At 50.4% G+C, this 19319-nt stretch overlaps 1 protein-coding gene across 1 annotated transcript; it reads right to left on the minus strand.

Moving 5' to 3' along the window:
- On the minus strand, window positions 1-19198 carry SMAP2 (small ArfGAP2). The gene is made up of 10 exons (XM_014946571.1): window positions 19032-19198; window positions 5699-5832; window positions 5058-5143; window positions 4157-4235; window positions 3696-3782; window positions 3150-3231; window positions 2532-2632; window positions 2111-2276; window positions 1537-1859; window positions 1-1161 (listed from the first exon to the last, which is right to left on the minus strand). Exons 1-10 carry the CDS (start codon window positions 19132-19134, stop codon window positions 1036-1038), a joined length of 1287 nt encoding a protein of 428 aa, XP_014802057.1. The 5' UTR covers window positions 19135-19198; the 3' UTR covers window positions 1-1035.
- Between the last annotated feature and the right edge of the window lie 121 nt (window positions 19199-19319).

The following is a 19319-nucleotide window of genomic DNA, read 5'->3' on the forward strand; positions in this document are numbered from 1 at the left end:
TCAGTTGAGGTTTCACCGCAGTATTTTATTTGGGAATTTACATATACACAGGATAAAGCAGACTGCAGGAGTCTGGCTTCTTGCTCACGCCGATGAGTTTAAGCAGTTGTGTTCTACTGAAGATGAGAGAAAAAAAGAAAATCCGACCCACCCACTTTCTATGCCTAGATTAAAATGTCAAAAGCCAGCCAGGAAAGGGTACCAGGACTACACAGGAACAAAAGGAAAAAAAAAAAAATATGAAAAAAGTATAAATTAGGGTGTCATAGTAATTTTAAAAGTGTAAGAAAACTCGCAGTGGGCTCTCAGCCCTCGATAAGTTAACTCTCAGTTAGCTTGTTAAAAGTTAAATACATCAATACCACATATTAGACAGAAAAGCCACTCTGAAGTGCAAGTTTCACATTCCAAACAGCTTCTTGCCCCCACACTGCGCGAGAATCCTGCTTGCTCACGGGGGGAGGGAGGGGGGGTCTTCCCAATGACTTTGGTTCCAATGAGGGATGGGCCAGCCAAGCACAGCAAGGCCTCAGCTCCGGAGAACTCCACTCGAGGGAAGAGGTAGCAAGGCTCGCTTGCCCCTGGGCGGGGGTTAAAATCCAGTTCCTCAGCACCAAACAAGGTGTCCACCCCTCTGCTGACCAAAACCCCTACTAACACCACCATTTGAAGTGATTCTTAAAAGGCCTGACCTTCCAGGCCTGTATTAAGTACGGATTTCCCCAAGTTCCTCAGTCCCACCTCTGCTAAAACACCCAGCAGGACGGTAAGTGCTACCCAGAAGCATTAGTGGAGGTTTGTGCAAGGAGGGGATCCACCCCAGAAGTGTGCATTGACTGTGCTAAATACAGGGGAGCTCATGGGCTGGTCACTGAGGTTTCACCGCGTCTGACAGTGAAAAGGCAGAGATGGGTCTCGGGTATGGAGAGAGAGGTTCGGGCTGGGCAGCCAGCCAGAAAGAAAAAACCCTGAATGTCTCATGGAGCAGTTTTGAAGAACAGAACAGAAGGCAAAAATGGTTCACAACGCGAGGGCTCATTTCCACATCTGAGTGCTGAGGGACTGATTGCTGCCCTGGGCACCTCCTCCACCCATTGACTGTCCATATCCCATCACGCCATTAGCTCCATAGAAGTTCATCCCAGCCATCTGCTGGGTCATCTGCAGAGGGGAGAGGAGACAAGTCAAGGCTACATCAAGGAAACCACCAGCCCACAGCACTCACAGGTAAAACTCTTCCTCCCCAACACAGGCTTAGGCTACTTCTTCTAAAGGGTTATGGAGAACAGAAGTCACTGGTTCCTCAGGTGCATGCCCACCTAGCAAGCTGAGGAGGTTTACACTTTAGCTCATTGCCCTGATTTTTGTTCTCCACCAAGCATGGAGAGCTCTGAACCCTCAGTTTGCCTGTGGTACCAGCAGAGCTCACCCAACCCTAGGAAAGCACCAAGTTCTTCAGGTAAGGGGCTAGACCTTACTGTGTGTGCCTCTCCCACCCTCCATCCACCTTTGGGTCAGCAGAAGATGACACCTCACCTGAGCGATGTTCCACTGAAGCTGCTGTGCTGGCTGCACCCCATAGACGGGCTGAGGAACCGCTGCCACGCCAGCCACGTAGCCAGCCTGCTGGGCAGCCATCATCCCGTTGGGGACACCGATGACGGCCGCCTGCACGTTACCCACGTACCCAGCCGGGATGGCCATGGGTGTCACCATCCCCGCAGCTCCAGGCTGGGCCATCATGCCCACCGACGGGGCCATCATGCCTCCCATCATGCTGCTGGAGGGGGGAACTCCTGGGAAGCCAGTATAGGCCGCTGCAGGATACGCCATCTGAGCCGGGGCCATGAACATGGCTCCTACAAAGAGACGGAGAAGCCGTGAAGGGAAGAACGTGCTGTGTTTGTCATCAGGGACCAAAATGCCGACCTTCAAATCAGAGACTGTCACAACATCCACTCAGCCATGACATCCAGGCTCATCATGCTCCTCACCAGTTCTGGAGAAGGACCACCTACACTCCCACACCTTCCCTTGTCAGCTGCCGGGACACCCCACCCCCTCGGGATCAGCACGCTGCCCCCCCCAGCGCTATTCCGAGCCCTGGTACCTTGTGCAGGCAGCTGAGGTGTTTGGGAGCCATACAGGGAGAGGATGGAGTCTTTGGAGAGCTGCTTCTTCCCCACTTCCTCCCCTTTGCTTCCCGGCTCGGGGAAGAGATTCAGGTTTTCGGGAACAGAACCGGCACTTCCAGATGTGGGCATGGAGCCAGTGACCTGAGAGAGACAGCACAAGTGCCACAGCTGGATTTGGCACAAGGGGAAGACACATCATCTGAATTCCTTCCCTGGAGGGGTTCAAGGCCAGGCTGGAGGGGGCTTGGAGCAACCTGGTCTGGTGGGAGGTGTCCCTGCCCAGGGCACAGGGTTGGAACCGGATGATCTTTAAAATCCCTTCCAACCCAAGCCATTCTGTGATTCTAATTCAAGGCTCACAGTAAGATTTGCCAAGTACTGACACTCCCTACTTACCTTCCTGGAGTCAGAGTTTGATCCCACGGATGCGAAGAGATCCAGGTCCTTCTCCAGGCTGCTGGGCCGGCCGTTGGTCACGGTGGCTGTCACCGGAGCGTCTGGGAGAGACAGAGCTGTGACAACACCCGCTGCAGATGGCCTCGGGCTGAGGGGCAGCCTCCTCGCCAATGAAGCAGGTTGCACAGATGCCACCCAACCCAGTGACCCGACCCGTACCCTGCTTTAGCCAACACACACTGCCAGCTCCTGGCTCGTCCTTCTGGTGCCGAGGAGGAGCTGGCTGAGGACCGAGGAAGCGCACTCTGCCATATCTGTCCTATTAACCTCCCAGCAGCCAGGAGCCACGTGGCGTCTGGAGACCACTAGAGCTGCTCCTGTAACACTCCAGGCACAGTCACCACAGCAGCACAGAGGAAAACCATAAGGAAAACTGTTTCTGCTGCAGGGCTGAGCACCGAGAGCTTCACTGGAATAGTTTAAGCAAAACAGTCTATTCCTACCAGCTACTGTTCACCGAAATGGAAAATGAGGACCAGAAGCTCATCAGACTCCCAGGATCGAAGATGGTCCATGGGGTCACTGTGACAAGTGCAATAAGGCTGGGAAGGCTCTTACCAAGTCCCAGCAAGTCCATTACTGGTTCGGTAGATTTAGGAGAACTTTTTCTAGACTGCTGCGTTTCTTCTTTCTTCTGAGGCTGGGGAAAAAGAGCAGCAGAAGCCTTGTTCAAATTTGGGGTTTACTCTGATACATTAGAGGCTTTAATGAGACATTAACCCTTAAAATCCTTTTTTCCAGTGGGCATAAGTGGTTCCAAAGCACACGATTTCAGAGTGAGCATTACACAGTTGTTTTATTGTCCCATTATGTTGGAAGCTGCTGCTAAATTAAGCATGCTCTAAACTAGGAAAAAAGTAACCACTGAAGCTGGAAAGCTAAGGGGGGAGTAGCTGGATTCCAATCTGCTCTGCGTCGAGGCAGAACAGGTCTGCTTAGTATCTGGAGGAGCAGTAAAAACAAGCTACTACCATTAGCGTGACTCAGTGCATCCACTGCCATGACCCAGGCCAGAAAAAATGCCTCCACATCAAGCTGGATCACCTCTGTTCTGCTTGAGAGAGGTGCTTACAACTGACCCGTCACCCTGCCTTTTGGCCTTACCATTTTCACCTTCTCAAAAATGATGGGTTCCAGTTTCCTTTCTGATACTGGCTCATTACTCCTTTTCCATTTGTCATCCTTTTCTTTCTGTAAGGAAAAAAAATACCACACTGACGTGAGGATCAAAACTCATCTCATCCTACCAAGAGAGAGTTCATACAGAGCTTTACATGATGCTGTTACTAATCTAAAAAGCCCCAAAGACACAGCTAAAGACCTATATTTGAAGCTGGTCCTGCTTTGAGGAAGGAGCTGGACAAGGTGGCTTCAAAGGTCCCCTCCAATTTAAATTCTTTCTATAGAATGACTTAGTGCAATCAGCCTCGGAGAAGAGATTAGTCACTAATACAGGAAACACTTAAACTGCCTATTTTCATAGAGTCACAGCTTACTCATAAGACAGACAGACACTTATATCTTAACATGTAGTCAAGCTTCTGTGGAAGGGAAGAGGAACCAACCCTAAATGCGTTGATGTCAATACTTCGGTCCATGTACTTCTTCTTTTCGTATTTATCCCGAATGAAGCTCTCCACAGCTCTGCAAGCAGCTTGTTAAAGACAAATGATTCAAGAATAGAAGACTTACGTAGTATTATCTGACATGTGGATACAAGGTACAGGCTGTAACTAAACTAATGACTGTTTAAAGAGCATTTCCAGCAGTAACTTTCTTAAAATAATTTAGTGTTGGATCCAACTACTTCAGCTACTCAGTTTTTGCCCGTGGGTTATTCCAAGCACGACAGTGCTATAAAAGGTACATTAAATCAGGGCTTAAATTCCCAGCGTGTTTTCTTCACTGATGTGTATTTACTTCAACCATCACTGAAGAGCACACGTGTCATCAGCCCAAATGGCAGCGGGCAGAGAATGGATCCTGCTCATACAGAAGCACCTCGGCCACAGGCTTAAGACAGAAGTGATGGTGGAGGTGCTCCTGTGTTTCTTTAGGTTTTCATCACTATCCTCCTGTCACACTCAGCGTCTGGGAACCCTCCCATAAGGTTAAAGCTACGGCTTCATTTTTCAGAAGCGTTAAACCATTTTATCTGTTTCCCCTGAGAACTCTAAAGGCTCAGTGCTTTGGAAAGTCAACCTTCCCATTTGCCACAGCCTCTGAAGTGCATCTCATGCAAAGCCTCAGGTTGTGACATTCGTGTTCCAGTTCTTCACCCTCAGAGCTCAGGAGCGATCCTGTCAGCTCTCTTCTGGAAGCAATGCCCAGAGGGAGCCCAGGCAGGGACTCGTTCTCTGATGCCCAGCCACACGAAGCTAAACCTTCCCGTGCAAGGAGTGCAGCTACAAAGCAACGAGATGAAAAGGCTCCACGTCTCCCCAGGAGCAGAGGAAGAAAGGATGCTGGTCTGTTTGAGGTCGCCTGAAGTTCTCTGGCAGGTAGGCTTCATAAAGACGGTTTGCTTTGCCGTTCCCCATCTCTTGCATGCACTGCAATTCAAAAGAATCCTTGAACCGTTTGTTTCACAGCCATTAAAGCTCTTACACATACTAGCACGGCAGGCTACCAAGCCAAAGCCTATCTGTGAGGACTAGAAGGCACGTGTAGACTTTTGAAGTCTGTTCTGGACCTGAAAGATGCTCCTCAGGCTTTTGGTGCAAGCCCACTAGCTGGGAACCCCTGATGCAGTTGCTATGACACCCCCCCACCCCAATTAGCCAGTCCTAAACACCACAGCACAGTATGTATTCAAAAACAATACAAATATCATGTAAGAATCCTGAAGTCACCCTGGAAGTCCAGGATTTGTCTTTTGGGAGCCTCGAGGCGAGGTGGGCAGCAGCTCCAGCCAACAGCAGCCTTTGGCAGCTTTACAGAAGTGTTTGTCTTTACCCTCTGACGTTTGCTGAGCCTGAAATCAGGACATTTTCCCCTCCCAGCCTAACCTAGCTTGGTACCTTCTTCCTGCTTCACTTCCCACATCTTTGGCCTATTCAGACTTCATTTCCCCTCTTACCAAGCCCGGGTCGTGCTTCGCTCGTTACCTGAATCTGTTCTTGTGTCCACTGGTCGAGATTGACGGATTTGACCCTGGATATATGGACTCCCAGGTTCCTGTGGATCCCAGCGCAGCGGATACAGATGAACACACCGATATTCCAGGATGCCCATCGTGGCCCTGCAAAGAGACACAAGGGTTTCACACCAGCACGTCAAGCTGGAGCTGCCTTGAGCAACTGAGAAACTGCACCAAGTGAACTGGGACCGAGTCATTCACATTTTCATCCAGATTCGAGACTGCAGTAGACACCAGCAGGACGTTTAAGAATTGTCTCCCAATGATTGCACTGAGAGCTAGTATTTTATTGACTCCCTCTTCCATTTTGAGAGCTCTACACAACTATGGGGAGGAGGGAAGAAAACGGGCATCCAAACCCCCACAAACCCCCAACTTCTTCTTGCTTGAACTGATGTAACAGTCATGGCAATGCAAGCCCGTGTTCCTGCTTCAGCAATGGAGACTCTTTCCTGGGTAACCCTATTGCAGTGGGATCAGCCCCAGAACATTCACTACTGCTCTAGGAAAAGCAGTATAAAATACTCAGCATTTGACATAGGGGCTGCATCAGCACATCTGCTGCTGGTCTTATGCAGGAAGCTACAGCTGAGTACGGAGAGCAGGACAAAGCCCAGTACTTTGGCCACCAAAAAACCCCGTGGAGCCAGGGCAGAACCCCGGGCTGGGATCCTGGCAGGATGAACAGTTCACTCTGCAGTTTCTGCAGCTCTGATAGGACTGACGGTTCACATGCGGCTTTCAGACAGGCAGGAGAGCTCCAAGGTAGAGAAGGGAGATCATGCCAGGGAAAAAAAACCCAAAAAATCACGAGGGAAAGATTAACAAGCTCAGATTTACTCACTGCAAACAGTTCTCGGCAGGAAAGCCAGCAATGCTTCCCCAGGGGAGGGCAGCGGCCCAGGGGTGCTCCCACCACTCGCAGCCCCCCCTCCCAGCCAGGGCCAACAGCCCCCCGGCCATGGAAACCCCCAGTCCTGCTGAAGGAAGAGCAGCTTTGGAAGAAGTTCTCTGCAGTGTGAGACAAGCGGGTTTTAAAACTAAATTACCTGGCTGGAGCCACCAGCTGGTGACACAGCCAACGTGGCCACCTTCCATCATGGGGTGGGTATCCCCGAGCACAGGTAACTGGCCAAAGAGCCACAGCAAAGACACGTCCCAAATCAGGGACCCAACAGCCTCCAATAGACTGTTCTAGCTCTTTTTATAGGGATTACAGGCATTATTGCAGATGAAGTGTTCTTCTGTCTTTTCTTGCCACAGTTAAAATAGCAAGCCTCAAAGCTAATGAGAGTGAGGTGGGAGGGGGAAGAGGGGGAAAGTGTAATTTCAGAGCCCTAAAAAAGCAGCACTGTATTTGACTCTCCTGGATATGCTCGATGGCTGTTAACAGTTTAATTCCTGTCTAGTGGAAAAGCCTGGAGTGTCCTGAGGGATGTGGCACTGCGAAGTGCCATCAGTGGCTCTTAGTCCCTTCCAGGGCAAAGGCATCCAACCCCCAACTTACCCCCAGTACCTATCCCTGCTCACTTATGTTATGATTTTTAAAAAAACCCTCTTTATTAAGGCTTCTGGCCTTTCCTGCCAAATGCTTTCTGCTTTTTCACTAGAAGACTAGCCCTTGAGAATCATACTAATTTAATGAAGCTGACAAAAGTCACTTCCCAGCTTAGGAACAGCTCTTGGTGAAGACCTTAATAGAAGCATACTCTTGTCTGCACCTCAGTTCCTTCATTATACCCACCAAAATATATGGCTGAATGCAGCAAAGCAGGGACCCGTTCTTTTAGCAGCACCTGAATATGCCAGTCACAAAACAGCACATCGGAATAAAAGGCTTCCTCAATGTTATGCCCACAGCACACCAAGGTGAAGCCAGGAACCCTGATCCTTCATTTGATTTATTTGTGGAGTTCTCTGAAGGCTATAACGTGAGAGTGCCGGCAGGATTAAGCATGAGATTCAAGGTTAGATTTAAACTCTAGATATATTTAGCCTCTACAGGACTAAAAGGATTAATAGCCAGCTAGATACTCCATCAGGGCTGGAGTAATCAGCTCACCGGTTTGTCACATGTGCTCGCTCCAGGCTCTGCAGCCTCCCACCCCGCGGTGCCACGCGAGGGGATGATTCAGTGGCACCGTCTGTTCCACCCTTCCCACCTCAGCATCACCCCACTGGGGACGCAGGGTCTCAAACAGCCAGGGCTGAGCACAGGGATAACAACTGACCATCGCTGCAACTTGTGGATCCCACCTCTGGAAGACCCTTGTACCGAGAGCACTTCATTACGCCAGTGAATATTTAAAATAAAATAATATGTAGGCTTTCAAAAATCCTCCTAGCAGCTGGCATTTGGTTTGGTGATAAAAACATATTACACAACCACGGGGAGTTCTTTTCACTGATGCTTATTCCAGCTAGGGTTTGGGCGTACCTGCAGAGGCAGCAAATGCCACGGGGCTTCAGGTGCCCAGACCAGAGGAAATGCCAGAGGTTTGGGGATGTGAGGTCACCATTGCCTGAAGGCAGGAGGAAGAGGGTGAGCCCAGAAGTTCGGGTGACTCCAGAGCCACAGGAGCAGGGTTATTTGGATGGTTCTCCATCCACTGCCCTGAGCCTGCAGCCGGTTCTGCACAGGGTGGGAATTTGAGCTCCAGAGCTGAGCACCCCGTCCTTTGGGCTACAACTAGTGATTTCTTTAGCCTAGTTACACAGCCCTGCCTTCCATCAAGATTCTGAGAAAAAAAAAAGAAAAAAGAGGAACAAGATGCAGCTACATCCCTCTAGAGTGAAAAGCTACTTTAAGATAAGCAGCTACAGAAGAGAACCCCTTTGGAGGCAGCAAAGGGTTGCCTCCAAATACTCCAAATAACTCCAATAACATCAAACTCCAAATAACTTCACGCTCATTGAAATTATCGTTTGGTGCCTTGGGCAGCAAGGAACATTACAGGGTTTCTTGTCCCAAAAGGAAGGGTATCCCACCCAAGACAGCCCACCCTACCCACTGCCACCAGGGAGGCAGCGGCACAAAGCCCAGATGCCACGTTGGGTCGGGTCAGATGGAACAAGCACCAGCCCAGACACACACCTCCAGCTTTGCCAGGATCCAACATCCCCAACCACTAAGCTAAACCAACGTTTTTACCATTTCATTTTTTCTAAACCACTTAGTTCTGTGGGCAGGGGCTGGGGGGGGGGGGGGGGGGGGGGGGGGGGGAAGGGTTTTGGTGCAAAAGTAAACAAGCTCCCACTTCCCTCTTTTGAGGCCACGATGGAGCTCACGCTACAAATCACACGGGGAAGTGCCCGTAAAGCTCTTTGTACAGTGGTTCTCCCCCAGTTTCACGTGCCATTTCCAAGGTGACTGACCTGCAGAAAGCTCCATGTGGCATTTCCAGCCTTTAACTTCCCCAAAACTAAACAGAGCCAAAGACCATACAGAAGCTCCAGTGACTGAGCATTGACAGGAGGGGAAAAACACCTTTAGAAGAAGTTAATTTTTCAGAGAAAAAAGTTCTTATACCGGAAAGTCACTTTAGAGCCCAGCACAGCAGTGTTTATCAGCATTGTCAGAGCTGTCGTGGAGCACTATCTGCCCCGGCAGCCTCTGTGCACACCCCAACGCTCACCACTAATTGCTCGCACGAGGGCAGGGCACCCACGGGCAGCACTGCATCCTCCGGGCTCCATCGGGGAGGCCGAGATGCCAAAGGTTTTAGGATAAGGCCAACGGAAACATTTAGCTTGTTAAACCACCAGAAGGAAAGATGAAAGGAATCGGTCCTCGCATGAATACTCCCGCTGATGCTGTAAAAATAGTTCCCCCGAGGCTGGCATCCTGGCAGCCACCAGATGGCTTTGGAGCTGACGGCCCAAATGAAAACTCCTTCCCAAAGGCAGCCCCGGGAGCTCGCTGCAGCCACAACCAGCAGCAGACACACAAGCCTGATGCTGTGGGCGCTTTTCTGTGGGTAATTCTGGTTAATTTTACGATCCACGGTAAGGAAGCTCCCTGGCACCAACTCGGGCTGGGCACCGTTGGGTTCCGATGGAGCTCCCCGTGCTCCCGTACATCACCTCATTCCTGCACAGACCCCTCCTGGAGAAGGCCAACTGCCTGCAGCCGAACAGGAGATTAAAGAAAACGACAGTTTTGAGTGAGAATCAAAACAGATTTAAGAGCCCAGCGCCTGCAGCTGAACAGGAGATTAAAGAAAACGACAGTTTTGAGTGAGAATCAAAACAGATTTAAGAGCCCAGCTACCCACTCAGTTCCAGCACAATATTAAGGCCAGCTCAGCCCACCTTGGGATGAGTGAGAATCAAAACAGATTTAAGAGCCCAGCTACCCACTCAGTTCCAGCACAATATTAAGGCCAGCTCAGCCCACCTTGGGATATATTCCTACCCTGGCAGCACTTGCAGGGAGATCACGAGCTTTAGAGCATCTATTGCTCAGGCAGTTTTCATTTTGGAGAGCTGCACCGAATGCCCGGGTGCATCGCCAGGAGAGATGGGTCCCCATCCAGCAGAGGAAAACGACCGAGCTGCCGGGTCAGAGCTTCCAGGAGACAGTTTCTCAGCCTGTTTTATATCCCAGCCTGTCAAAACAAACCCCACATACCGAGCTGGTCACACCAGCCCAACTTAGCATCTAAGCCGGACTCATTAATGCCCACAAGGGCTGCCTGGACGATCTGCCCTTGCTGAAAAGGCTCCCAATTCCCTTTAAAACCCCTGGTCCACTTCATGTCTGAGTCACTTGCTGAAAGTTCACACCCTCGAGTGTTTTTAATCAGTGGATCCCAAAGGGATTCACTCCTCACCCTTTACTCGGACATTAGATTTTTGGCTCAAGCCACTCAGGCAAGTTTCTTCAGTAATAACCCTCCAGAAGGCATTTAAAAATAAAACAGAAGTTGGCTGCAAAGCCACTGCTCTTTTGAGAAGGAAGGGGGCAGGAAAAAAAAAAAAAGATGCTTTCACAGGCAGGAAGGAGAGAGCATCGCTATTCAGAGCCTAATGAAATATTCTTAGTGCAAACAATCGCTGGAGGCGCAGGCTCCCTGCCCGCCAGCAGCCAGCAAAAGCCCAGCTGGAGCAGGGAGATGTGTCCTGCCCAGCCCATTGATCCCAGTAACACTGCGGCGTGTGTTGGGCTACAGCATCCTACAACCACCCCCCAGGAGGGGGATGTGGGAAACTCTCCTGGGAGTGGGGGAGTCCCCACGAGATGACACTCACATCCTCCCGGACAAGCCTTTCACCAGAACTTGGAAATTTCTCATCGGGACCCAAGATGAAAAGCCCCGCTTTTTTGCAGAGCCAAAAGGAAGAAACAGCCAAGTGTCCAAGAGCTTCCTTTGACTTGTGGTTTCCTTATTCTGGAAAGAGATTGCTTAATGACTTACTGAAATTCATTCCGCCCGTGGAGGAGCTCTGACAAAGGCTGTCTTACAAAACAACTTCCTCTGCCCTTCACTGCAGACATCTGTTCTACAGCCGAGCGGGCACGTTAGTGAGAAACAAGGTAAACTCCGAGGGGGTAAAAAGCCCAGTCAAACCCACTTCAAGATCCCTAAACTATGCTTTTTAGTTACTAAAACAGGGTAGGTAGTTACTGGCGTGAGCATCCATCCTGGTGCAAGGTTCATGGACCTCTCTCAGATTTGTGAAGCACTAATACCTGCTGCACCCCAGGTTCAGTACCAGACTGAGGTATTTGTGGAGTTTTTGGGAAGCCATTGGAACCCAGGGAAACAGGGATGCTAAAGCCAAAAAGATCTGTAGCAGGGGAGTGTGATAAGGATATATACCTAGTTAAGCAGTTCAGTGGTTCAAAAATTCAACTTTATGCCATCATTTGAAAGAAGAAAGGGCTGTTTTTAGGGTTTTTGTCTTATTTTATTTTTTCCAGGAGAAGTTCATTGCAGTAATTACAGGCTCTTACCACTCTTTGCGGGAAAAAGGAAGAGCCAGAGGCATCTGTGGAGGTTGAGAATATTGCTTCCAACAGCAGCTCAGAGCTTTGCCTTAAAAACCTCCTTGGCTGTACTAGCAGCAACCAGTACACCCTCTCCTTCCCCAGACCATGATGTTTGCTACAGGTACCTTACTGGGCAAGTCACATCAAACTGGTGCCGCCTCCGTTTCCCCTCGGGAGCAGGCAGTGAATTTTCTACTTTACCAGAAACACATAAATTTGAGAGCCCAGAGCCCTGAAGGCAGCCACCCAGCAGCTCCTGCTCTACCTTTGAGGGGTGGTAAACCAGCAGAAGACTTCAATGCTCACCTTATCATCGTCACCATCTTGTTCTTTCACCACTTGCTGCGATGATACAGAGGCAGATGGAGCAAGGGGGAGGAAACGAAAATGGATGCTGTGAGCAGCAGGGTGGGTCCTTCCTGCTGTTCAACCCAGTGATGCTTATTACTTCAGTAAATAAACGTGAAAGTGACAATTTCAAACAGATGCTACAACCAGAATCCATGCAAGAGTGGTTAACATTACCAATACTGATGGCCACAATGCCTAAAAATAGAACATCATGGAACTTGACTGATTTCTATCTATTTCTGCATAGCAAGAGTCCCAACATGTAGATGCTCAATATCAGAGATGAGGATTTCACAGTGTTCCAGAGATGAGATAACATGCCCAATCACTAGGTTTTGGCCAAAACTACATACAAGTCAGTCCTAGAAGTCACTAGGGCAAAGACAGCAGACTTCAAGGAGTCCTGAATTTCCATGAAATGCAAAAAACCCCTTAGGTAATAGGTAAATACCATCGCTGTGCCCAAACACACACATAAACAGAGCGGCAGGATGGCAACTCACACTACTGCTACCATTTTACACCGAATTTCTCCACCATCAGATCTCTTCCAAGGCATCTGCTCACCCAGCTTTAATTCTTCACTTAAAATCTCAATATTTTGAAAATATTTAGACCCTATCTTCCAATCTCATTTGAGTTGTGCAGGTAAGTACAAGCCACTAAGTCCTTATAACAGCTCCTAAGAGAGGAAGGAGCCTCAGCTCCTGGGCCACTTCGGGCTTGCTTGAGAATCTCTTCAATATCTAGAGCTGGACATGGACTACTTTTCATTGTCAAAGTTGCCAAAAAGGACTTGACATTCCTAAGGAAAGGGCATAACCTGGCCAGTAAGGAGATGCATGATTTGCCAAACTAGAGGGAAGTGGTTTAGCCAAGGGTCCAACCATCACACAGGCAACCAGGTTCACATCAGAGGTAGCTTTGCTCTGAGACAGTTTCTCTTAAGAACTCCAACTTTTTGTGTCCTAGATCACCTGGGACACACAGCAATCATTGTTCTGGCTCAACCTGAAGGAGACCAAAGCTATTCTCGATTCTCTAGTCGGTTTTGATAACCTAATTGCATTCTGAAAGATGGATTACCTTTAAACTGCAGAGGCATTTTCTGCAGAGGCTGGCACACGAGTGGTACCTTACGTAATTCATCCCACAGTTTCTATAGGAACAAACTTTTCTATAGGAACAAAGTTGCAGCCGCGCTCTGAGAATCACACGGCATTTCTGGACCCTGGAGATACACCCTCTGCCGTGCAGCCCCTCACCACCCGGGCTCCCCGTTCCCCAGGGAGGTCGATGCAGAAGAGCCAGGCCATCAGAGCTGGCAGGGTTTGCCCAGATGCCCTCTGCTCGGAGGATTATCCCCGTATCTATTCCTGGCAGAGGCAGAGCCAGACACGCAGCCCCGTACATGACTCAGAGCTCTGTGCATCTTCTCTGAAAGGGTAACTTCCTCCAACCCTCCTGAGCACAAACCAATTCCAGAGTAAGACCCCGCTGGAAAGGCTGATTTCTCCTTGCTTTGTGGCTGGAATGGGAAGCTACAGGTCCCTTCAGGCAGGTGTGTAGGGTCAGGCTCACACCACGGCAGCGCTGCTCAGACCAGGATCACTATGGGATAAAGCCTGTCTCACAGACAAAGTTGATTTCTGAACATTTACACTCACTTGACATTAATACCGCTTTATGCACAAGACTATTCCTTCCAGACCTGACTTTAGAAGAGCAGAACAGTTCAAAAGCACAGGAGAAGATGTAGTGCTCATTAAGATAACTGCAGAATACTGTGGCTGCAGCTCAGAATTAAAATGAGCTTACAAGCACATATGCATCCCCTCTGGCAACCTTCCATTACATAAAACGAGCTCTCTCCTAAGACAAGATTTTCCAAGGCAAACCGAGAAGCTTCAGTGCTGTCACTGGGGCTTTTGAAGGCCACTGCAGGCAAGCAGTCCCCATCACTGCCCAGCATTTCTTCAGCACGTGCAGTTGTTCTGGGCAGCTACTTCACAAGCTGCTCTTCATATCACTTTAACTGAAAAGGAAACCCAGCTGCCATTCAATAGTCTGCTGATGGAAGAGTTGAGTCACAACAGATTTTTGTTGGGTATTAGCGACATGTTTTAGATTAATACTAGTTTGGTTGGACTAAACCAGCTGTAATAAGCTACATCCCCTGCTCCACTGGAAGTCATCCTTCCCTAACTGCACCTAGCTTTTAATCCTGCTTTTCCTGCTTCCCATCCAGTATTTAACCACCTCTTAACGGGTATTTTCAAAGTTATGTCCCTCTTTCAGAAAAGACTTCGTGAAGAATTAGATCTGAGTTTGTGTTGGGCAACAAAGAGTTTCCCATCTAAGCACTAAAAGTTACAAGAAGGGGTTGATTTTGGCATGGAACCCACAGATCTCACGAGACAAGGGGTGAAGGGGAGAGTCAGACAAACCAGGGGAGCACGGGGCAACCTGGACTGATGGACAGAGAGAGCAGTCCTCGCCGGGGCTCCCTGGGGAGGAACCCGCCGTCCCGACGTCAGGGCACCTGGATCCAAGGAGCCTGTGGGATAGAGAGGACTGGAAGAGCAGAGGGGGAGAGTTTGGGAGAAGGAGAGAATCAAATAGAATTAGCTGTACATTACACAAGTTGAGCACAGAGCTTCAGAGTCAGAAAGGCAGAGGAGAACCCCGTTAACGTTGTGTTACTCAACACAAGACATTTTCTACTTACTGGAAGACATCTGAACACTTGGGTCAAGTCCCGCTTGCACAGATTGCACCACATCCCTCCTCCTCCTCCCACGGTGCAATTTCAGCCTCCAGACTCATCCTGATGTTCAGAAGGGTATCTTCTGACAGATACTCAATACAGTCAGCCTGCTCGACACTCGTGTTATCTTACACACACACAAAACCACAACAGCAACACAACTGCCCTCCGAAGGCCCTTTGCCATGAGAAATGCACTGGTGGAAGAGATCCCACTCTCCCTCACCAACAGCTTCTCTTTTAAGGCGTTATGTTCAAGTGATTCATACAGCATCAGCCATCAAGAAGACGACTGTGATAATTCATCACTCCAGCTTTTACTGAAGAGAGCCCTTCCACCCCCTCGGCCACGCCGGGCTGTCCCGAGGGCAGAGCTCCATCCCTGCAGGTGGGGCAGGGAGGACTCCATGCCCGATTCCTGCTTCTGATCATTGATATTAATATCGTGGTAGCATCCAGAGCTGCATGTGAGAACCACGAGACGAGTGGCTGATGGCACTTGCAAGCTGAAATCTGCTGTTCAGTTTGTGCCCAACATGGGTAGATTGTGTCCTGAAAGGCTGCTGCTGAGCTCTCGAGTCCTGTCGTATCAACTAATGAAGATCCCTCTCACATGCACTTCAGTTTTCACTCCTGAGCTCCAGTGCCAGAAAATCACACTCTACTTCAGCACAGGATGTACTGCCTGTCCACACACTTTGACCAGATCACCCAGTTTAGCCCCAGTTACTTTGGGCAGAAAGTTTCCAATGAAAGGGGAAGCACCAGGCAAGAGATCTCGCCCAACTTCCTCCAATACAAAAGCCTCTAACCACAGCAGTGTTTATTGTTGCAGTAGCAAAAACAACCCCAAGCCTTCTTTCCTGGTTTCCTTGTCTTTTTTCCTCCCTCCAACCACTTAAACCCATGACATTAATAGAGGTTTAGGGAAGGCAAAGGGAAGCCATCAAGCTCATGCTTCTGCAGTTCTCCCTTTGGGCTCATTCGTGTAGCTCCTACAGAAAAGTTCTGCAGAGAAACCACGTGAAGCCATCACTGTCTCCAACAGCTTGTCAGAAGAAAAGCTTTGGGAAGAACGACGTGTCCCACAGAACTTCCTTGAATCCCAAACATAGGGTTGAAAGAGTCTATTGGACAATTAGTTTTCTCCCCTTATTACACTTAAAGATGCAAGTAGGAATCACTTGTACCCACTGCCTGATGGAAAGCAGGTAGTAAGACCACCACAGAAGACCACCTTCTCTCTAAGCAATCACTTTGAGGACAGAAGAGATGGAAGATGCCCAACTGTCCACCAGCACAGCAAACCAGCCTGTTTGCTATACTGGTCCTAGAGCACTGGGCCCAACCAGTAGTCAGCATCAGAGCTGACGTTCCTGAAAATGAGACTTTTACCCTAATGCTGAGAATTTTGGTAGAGCATGAAATCAAGCAGGTACACACTAGCACTGAGGTCTCATCTAGAGCTGTATATAGAAGTGGAAAAAAAAAAATACAGTAATGAAACCCAGCAAGTAGTTAGGTCACTGGGAACCAGCATAATGGAAGTGTGGGTGGCAACTGAACAGTCTCTGCCTGTGTGTCATGGCAGCTCTGAAACGCTCCCATCAAGCAGCAAACCACTACAAAATTCAGTGACTTCAGCAGAAAAACAGATGGTCAAAAGCCAGTGTCTTATTGTAAAAGTACCTCAATAGGTGCCGTATGAGCTGCCAGGCTCTTACTCTGCCTTCAACTCGGTGGAAACTCCTGCAAAAATCCTTATGATCTTGACCGGGAGCTGCCAAAGGAGGGAGTTGGCACAAGAAACATCACTGGCCACCGCCAACCAGTGGCTGGTGACCACGGTCGAGACTGTGACAAACTACAATCTACAGAACTGTACACGAGTATATTATTCATAGAGTACCTCAAGTAGCAGGGCCAAGCTGCAGTTGGGTGAAAACAGAGCAGCAATCAGCTGTCCAGAAAAGCAGCTCTTCTTTCAGGTGGCACTGAGAATGCTGAGAAGCCACCTGGAGCTACCAAATACCACATGGCTACTCATTAGCACAGAGTGTTAGTTAGTAAGAAGCCATATATCAAATAGAATGAGCTCTTTACTCTGCAGGAGTACACCTGGGGCTCCTTTCCACACGCAAAGCAGAACACTGCAGCCACTTTCAGCAGCAGTGAGAACATGGGGCCTTCCTTGCCGTCGCTGCAAACCAGCACCAGTGCTGGGAGAACACCACGCCGAGCCCCAGGAACCAAAACACAGCCCAGTGTGATGCTTTGAGTGACACCAACTCCCCGTCAGACACCGGGCTGGAGAGCTTCCTGCAGAGACACCTCCTGTGGCCACCATCTCCGTGCGTCGCCCTCAGGAATGGGATCTCACATGCCCATAAACCTCATTAGTGGAGTGGGTAATTATTTTGCCTGATAACTCAGCACAAGAGAAGCCTGCTCTTCGTGACTCATGCAACCTACCTGTGTCCTCCCAGACACAAGCAGCTCCCAGCTTTAGTGGCTGCACTGCACACCTTGATTTTTACACATAATTACCTGGAATTCCGCATTCCCAGGACACCAGGAAGAGGAGAGGCCAATCGCATCAAAACAAGTGACCTGGAGCTGTTATGAGAATGTGTTTTCGTGCTGTGCACGCCACCGTCTCACGCCTCAGAAGACAAGATAAGGCAGCTATTTTTGCCCTTGGCGCTGGCATTAGGTGCCAAGAGATAAGGGATTCGCAAACAAGAGGAACATTCTGCTCTCTGCCAGCAACACACCACGTTCAACCTACACGGTCTGCCCAAGCCAGGTGTGAAACATCCCAAAATACAGCATCCCCAGGGTAAGACAAGGTTGTTACCATGAGGTTACCAGGTTTTGGAGGGGATGTTTTGGAGCAGGGCTGAAAACAAGCCTTAATAGCAGCATTTTTTATGTTGTTCAGCGGTGCTCTCTGCAGTTTTTGGAGGTCACACTGAGGTGACAGTCTCCCACTCGCAGATGGACATAGAAAACCAGCCCCTACTCCAAGTTCATTTATTGCAGCTATTGGGGAAAAAGCCTCAGGTCCAACTCTCCAAAAAGCTCATTAAAATGGGATTTTAGGTAGGCATGGACATAACCTTAACCCTTTTGCTACAGGAAAGCAAACCATTACACAGCAGCTAACTCCAGAAAGGCACCTGCAGCACCGTGCAACCAGAAACAGTCGCTTTATTCATCTGTCTTAGAATTCAGACGTTTCCATCCGGCTTCCTCTCGACCCCACTCATTTCTAAGAAAAAATGAGGAACACAACATGCCTCAAAACTAATATTAAGTGGAAAAAGGAAGTGGAGGATAAAAGATGAAATTCCTTCAGTGGTCCTCGGGTCTGGGGCGAGGTTGAAATTCCTTCCTTTTTCCTGACAGGCTGCACTTCCACATCCAGCTCCTGCCTGACCCCCGAAGATGCTCCGTCGCCCACGTCACAGCTCTCATTTACAGGATATTCCTCCTCAGCCGGAATGCCCTCCAAAATTACGCAACACCCGGCTTTCCAGGCTCCTCTTAATGCCAGACCTCCCCGGAGGAGCCGGCCCCGCGGGGGATTAAGCCTTTTCCCGGTGACATCTGAGGTCAGGCCCCCCCACGCCCCCCAGCCCATGGGTCCCCAGCTCCCCAGAGGTCAGGGAGGCTGGAGCAGGGCTTCCTCCGAGGGGAGCCCCGCCGGGACAGCCTCCTGCCGCCAGCCGTGATTTAAACTCCGCTGAAGCCACATTTTGGTGGGATTTTTCGTTTTGTTTTTTTTCAAGCATCAACTCAACCAAAGGGAAATCACCTACAACGCCCCAAACAGCCGCCCCCCCCACATCCGCAGCGGCACCGCTAGCTCTCCCCGCAGCCGGGGCTTTCCCTGCCCGTTCCCGGGGTGGGAAGGGGGGGGTCTGGAGCGCGGAGCCGCCCCCCCGAGGCCCAGCCGGGCCTGCCCCCCCCCCGGAGCCGCCGTCCCTCTTCCAACCGTCGCGGCGGCCCCGGGGACGGGGGACAACAGAGGACCCCGGGAGCCCACGGCACGACAGCAAGCGGCAGGGGGGCAGCGCCCCGCCACAGGCCGGCGCGGAGAGGGTGACAACCGCACCGGCCCGAGCCCACCGGTCCCACCAGGCCCCGCCGCCCCCTCAACCGGCGCGGCACGCCGGGAAACCGCCGGTACCTTTGGCCTGGCAGTCGGCGCAGTACTTGTTCTCCTCCTCCACCAGCAGGTTGGCCAGCACCGCCTGGTACCGGTCCACGTCGCGAACCGACTTGCCCGTCATGGCGCGGCCGGCGCAGCCCGCCCGCGGGTCACGGCGCCGCCGTCCCGGGCACCCGCCGCTTCCTGCTTCCGGCCGGGGCGGGGGCGGGGTCAGGAGAGGGAGGAGCCAATAGGCGGCAGCGCGCGGGGCTTTAACGCCTTTCCCCCCCCTCGCCGTTGATTGGCTGCCGCGCGGCCGGCGCCCGC

This window comes from Calidris pugnax, unplaced genomic scaffold (genome assembly GCF_001431845.1).
Source record: "Calidris pugnax isolate Ruff unplaced genomic scaffold, ASM143184v1 scaffold113, whole genome shotgun sequence".
Lineage (NCBI taxonomy): Eukaryota > Metazoa > Chordata > Aves > Charadriiformes > Scolopacidae > Calidris > Calidris pugnax.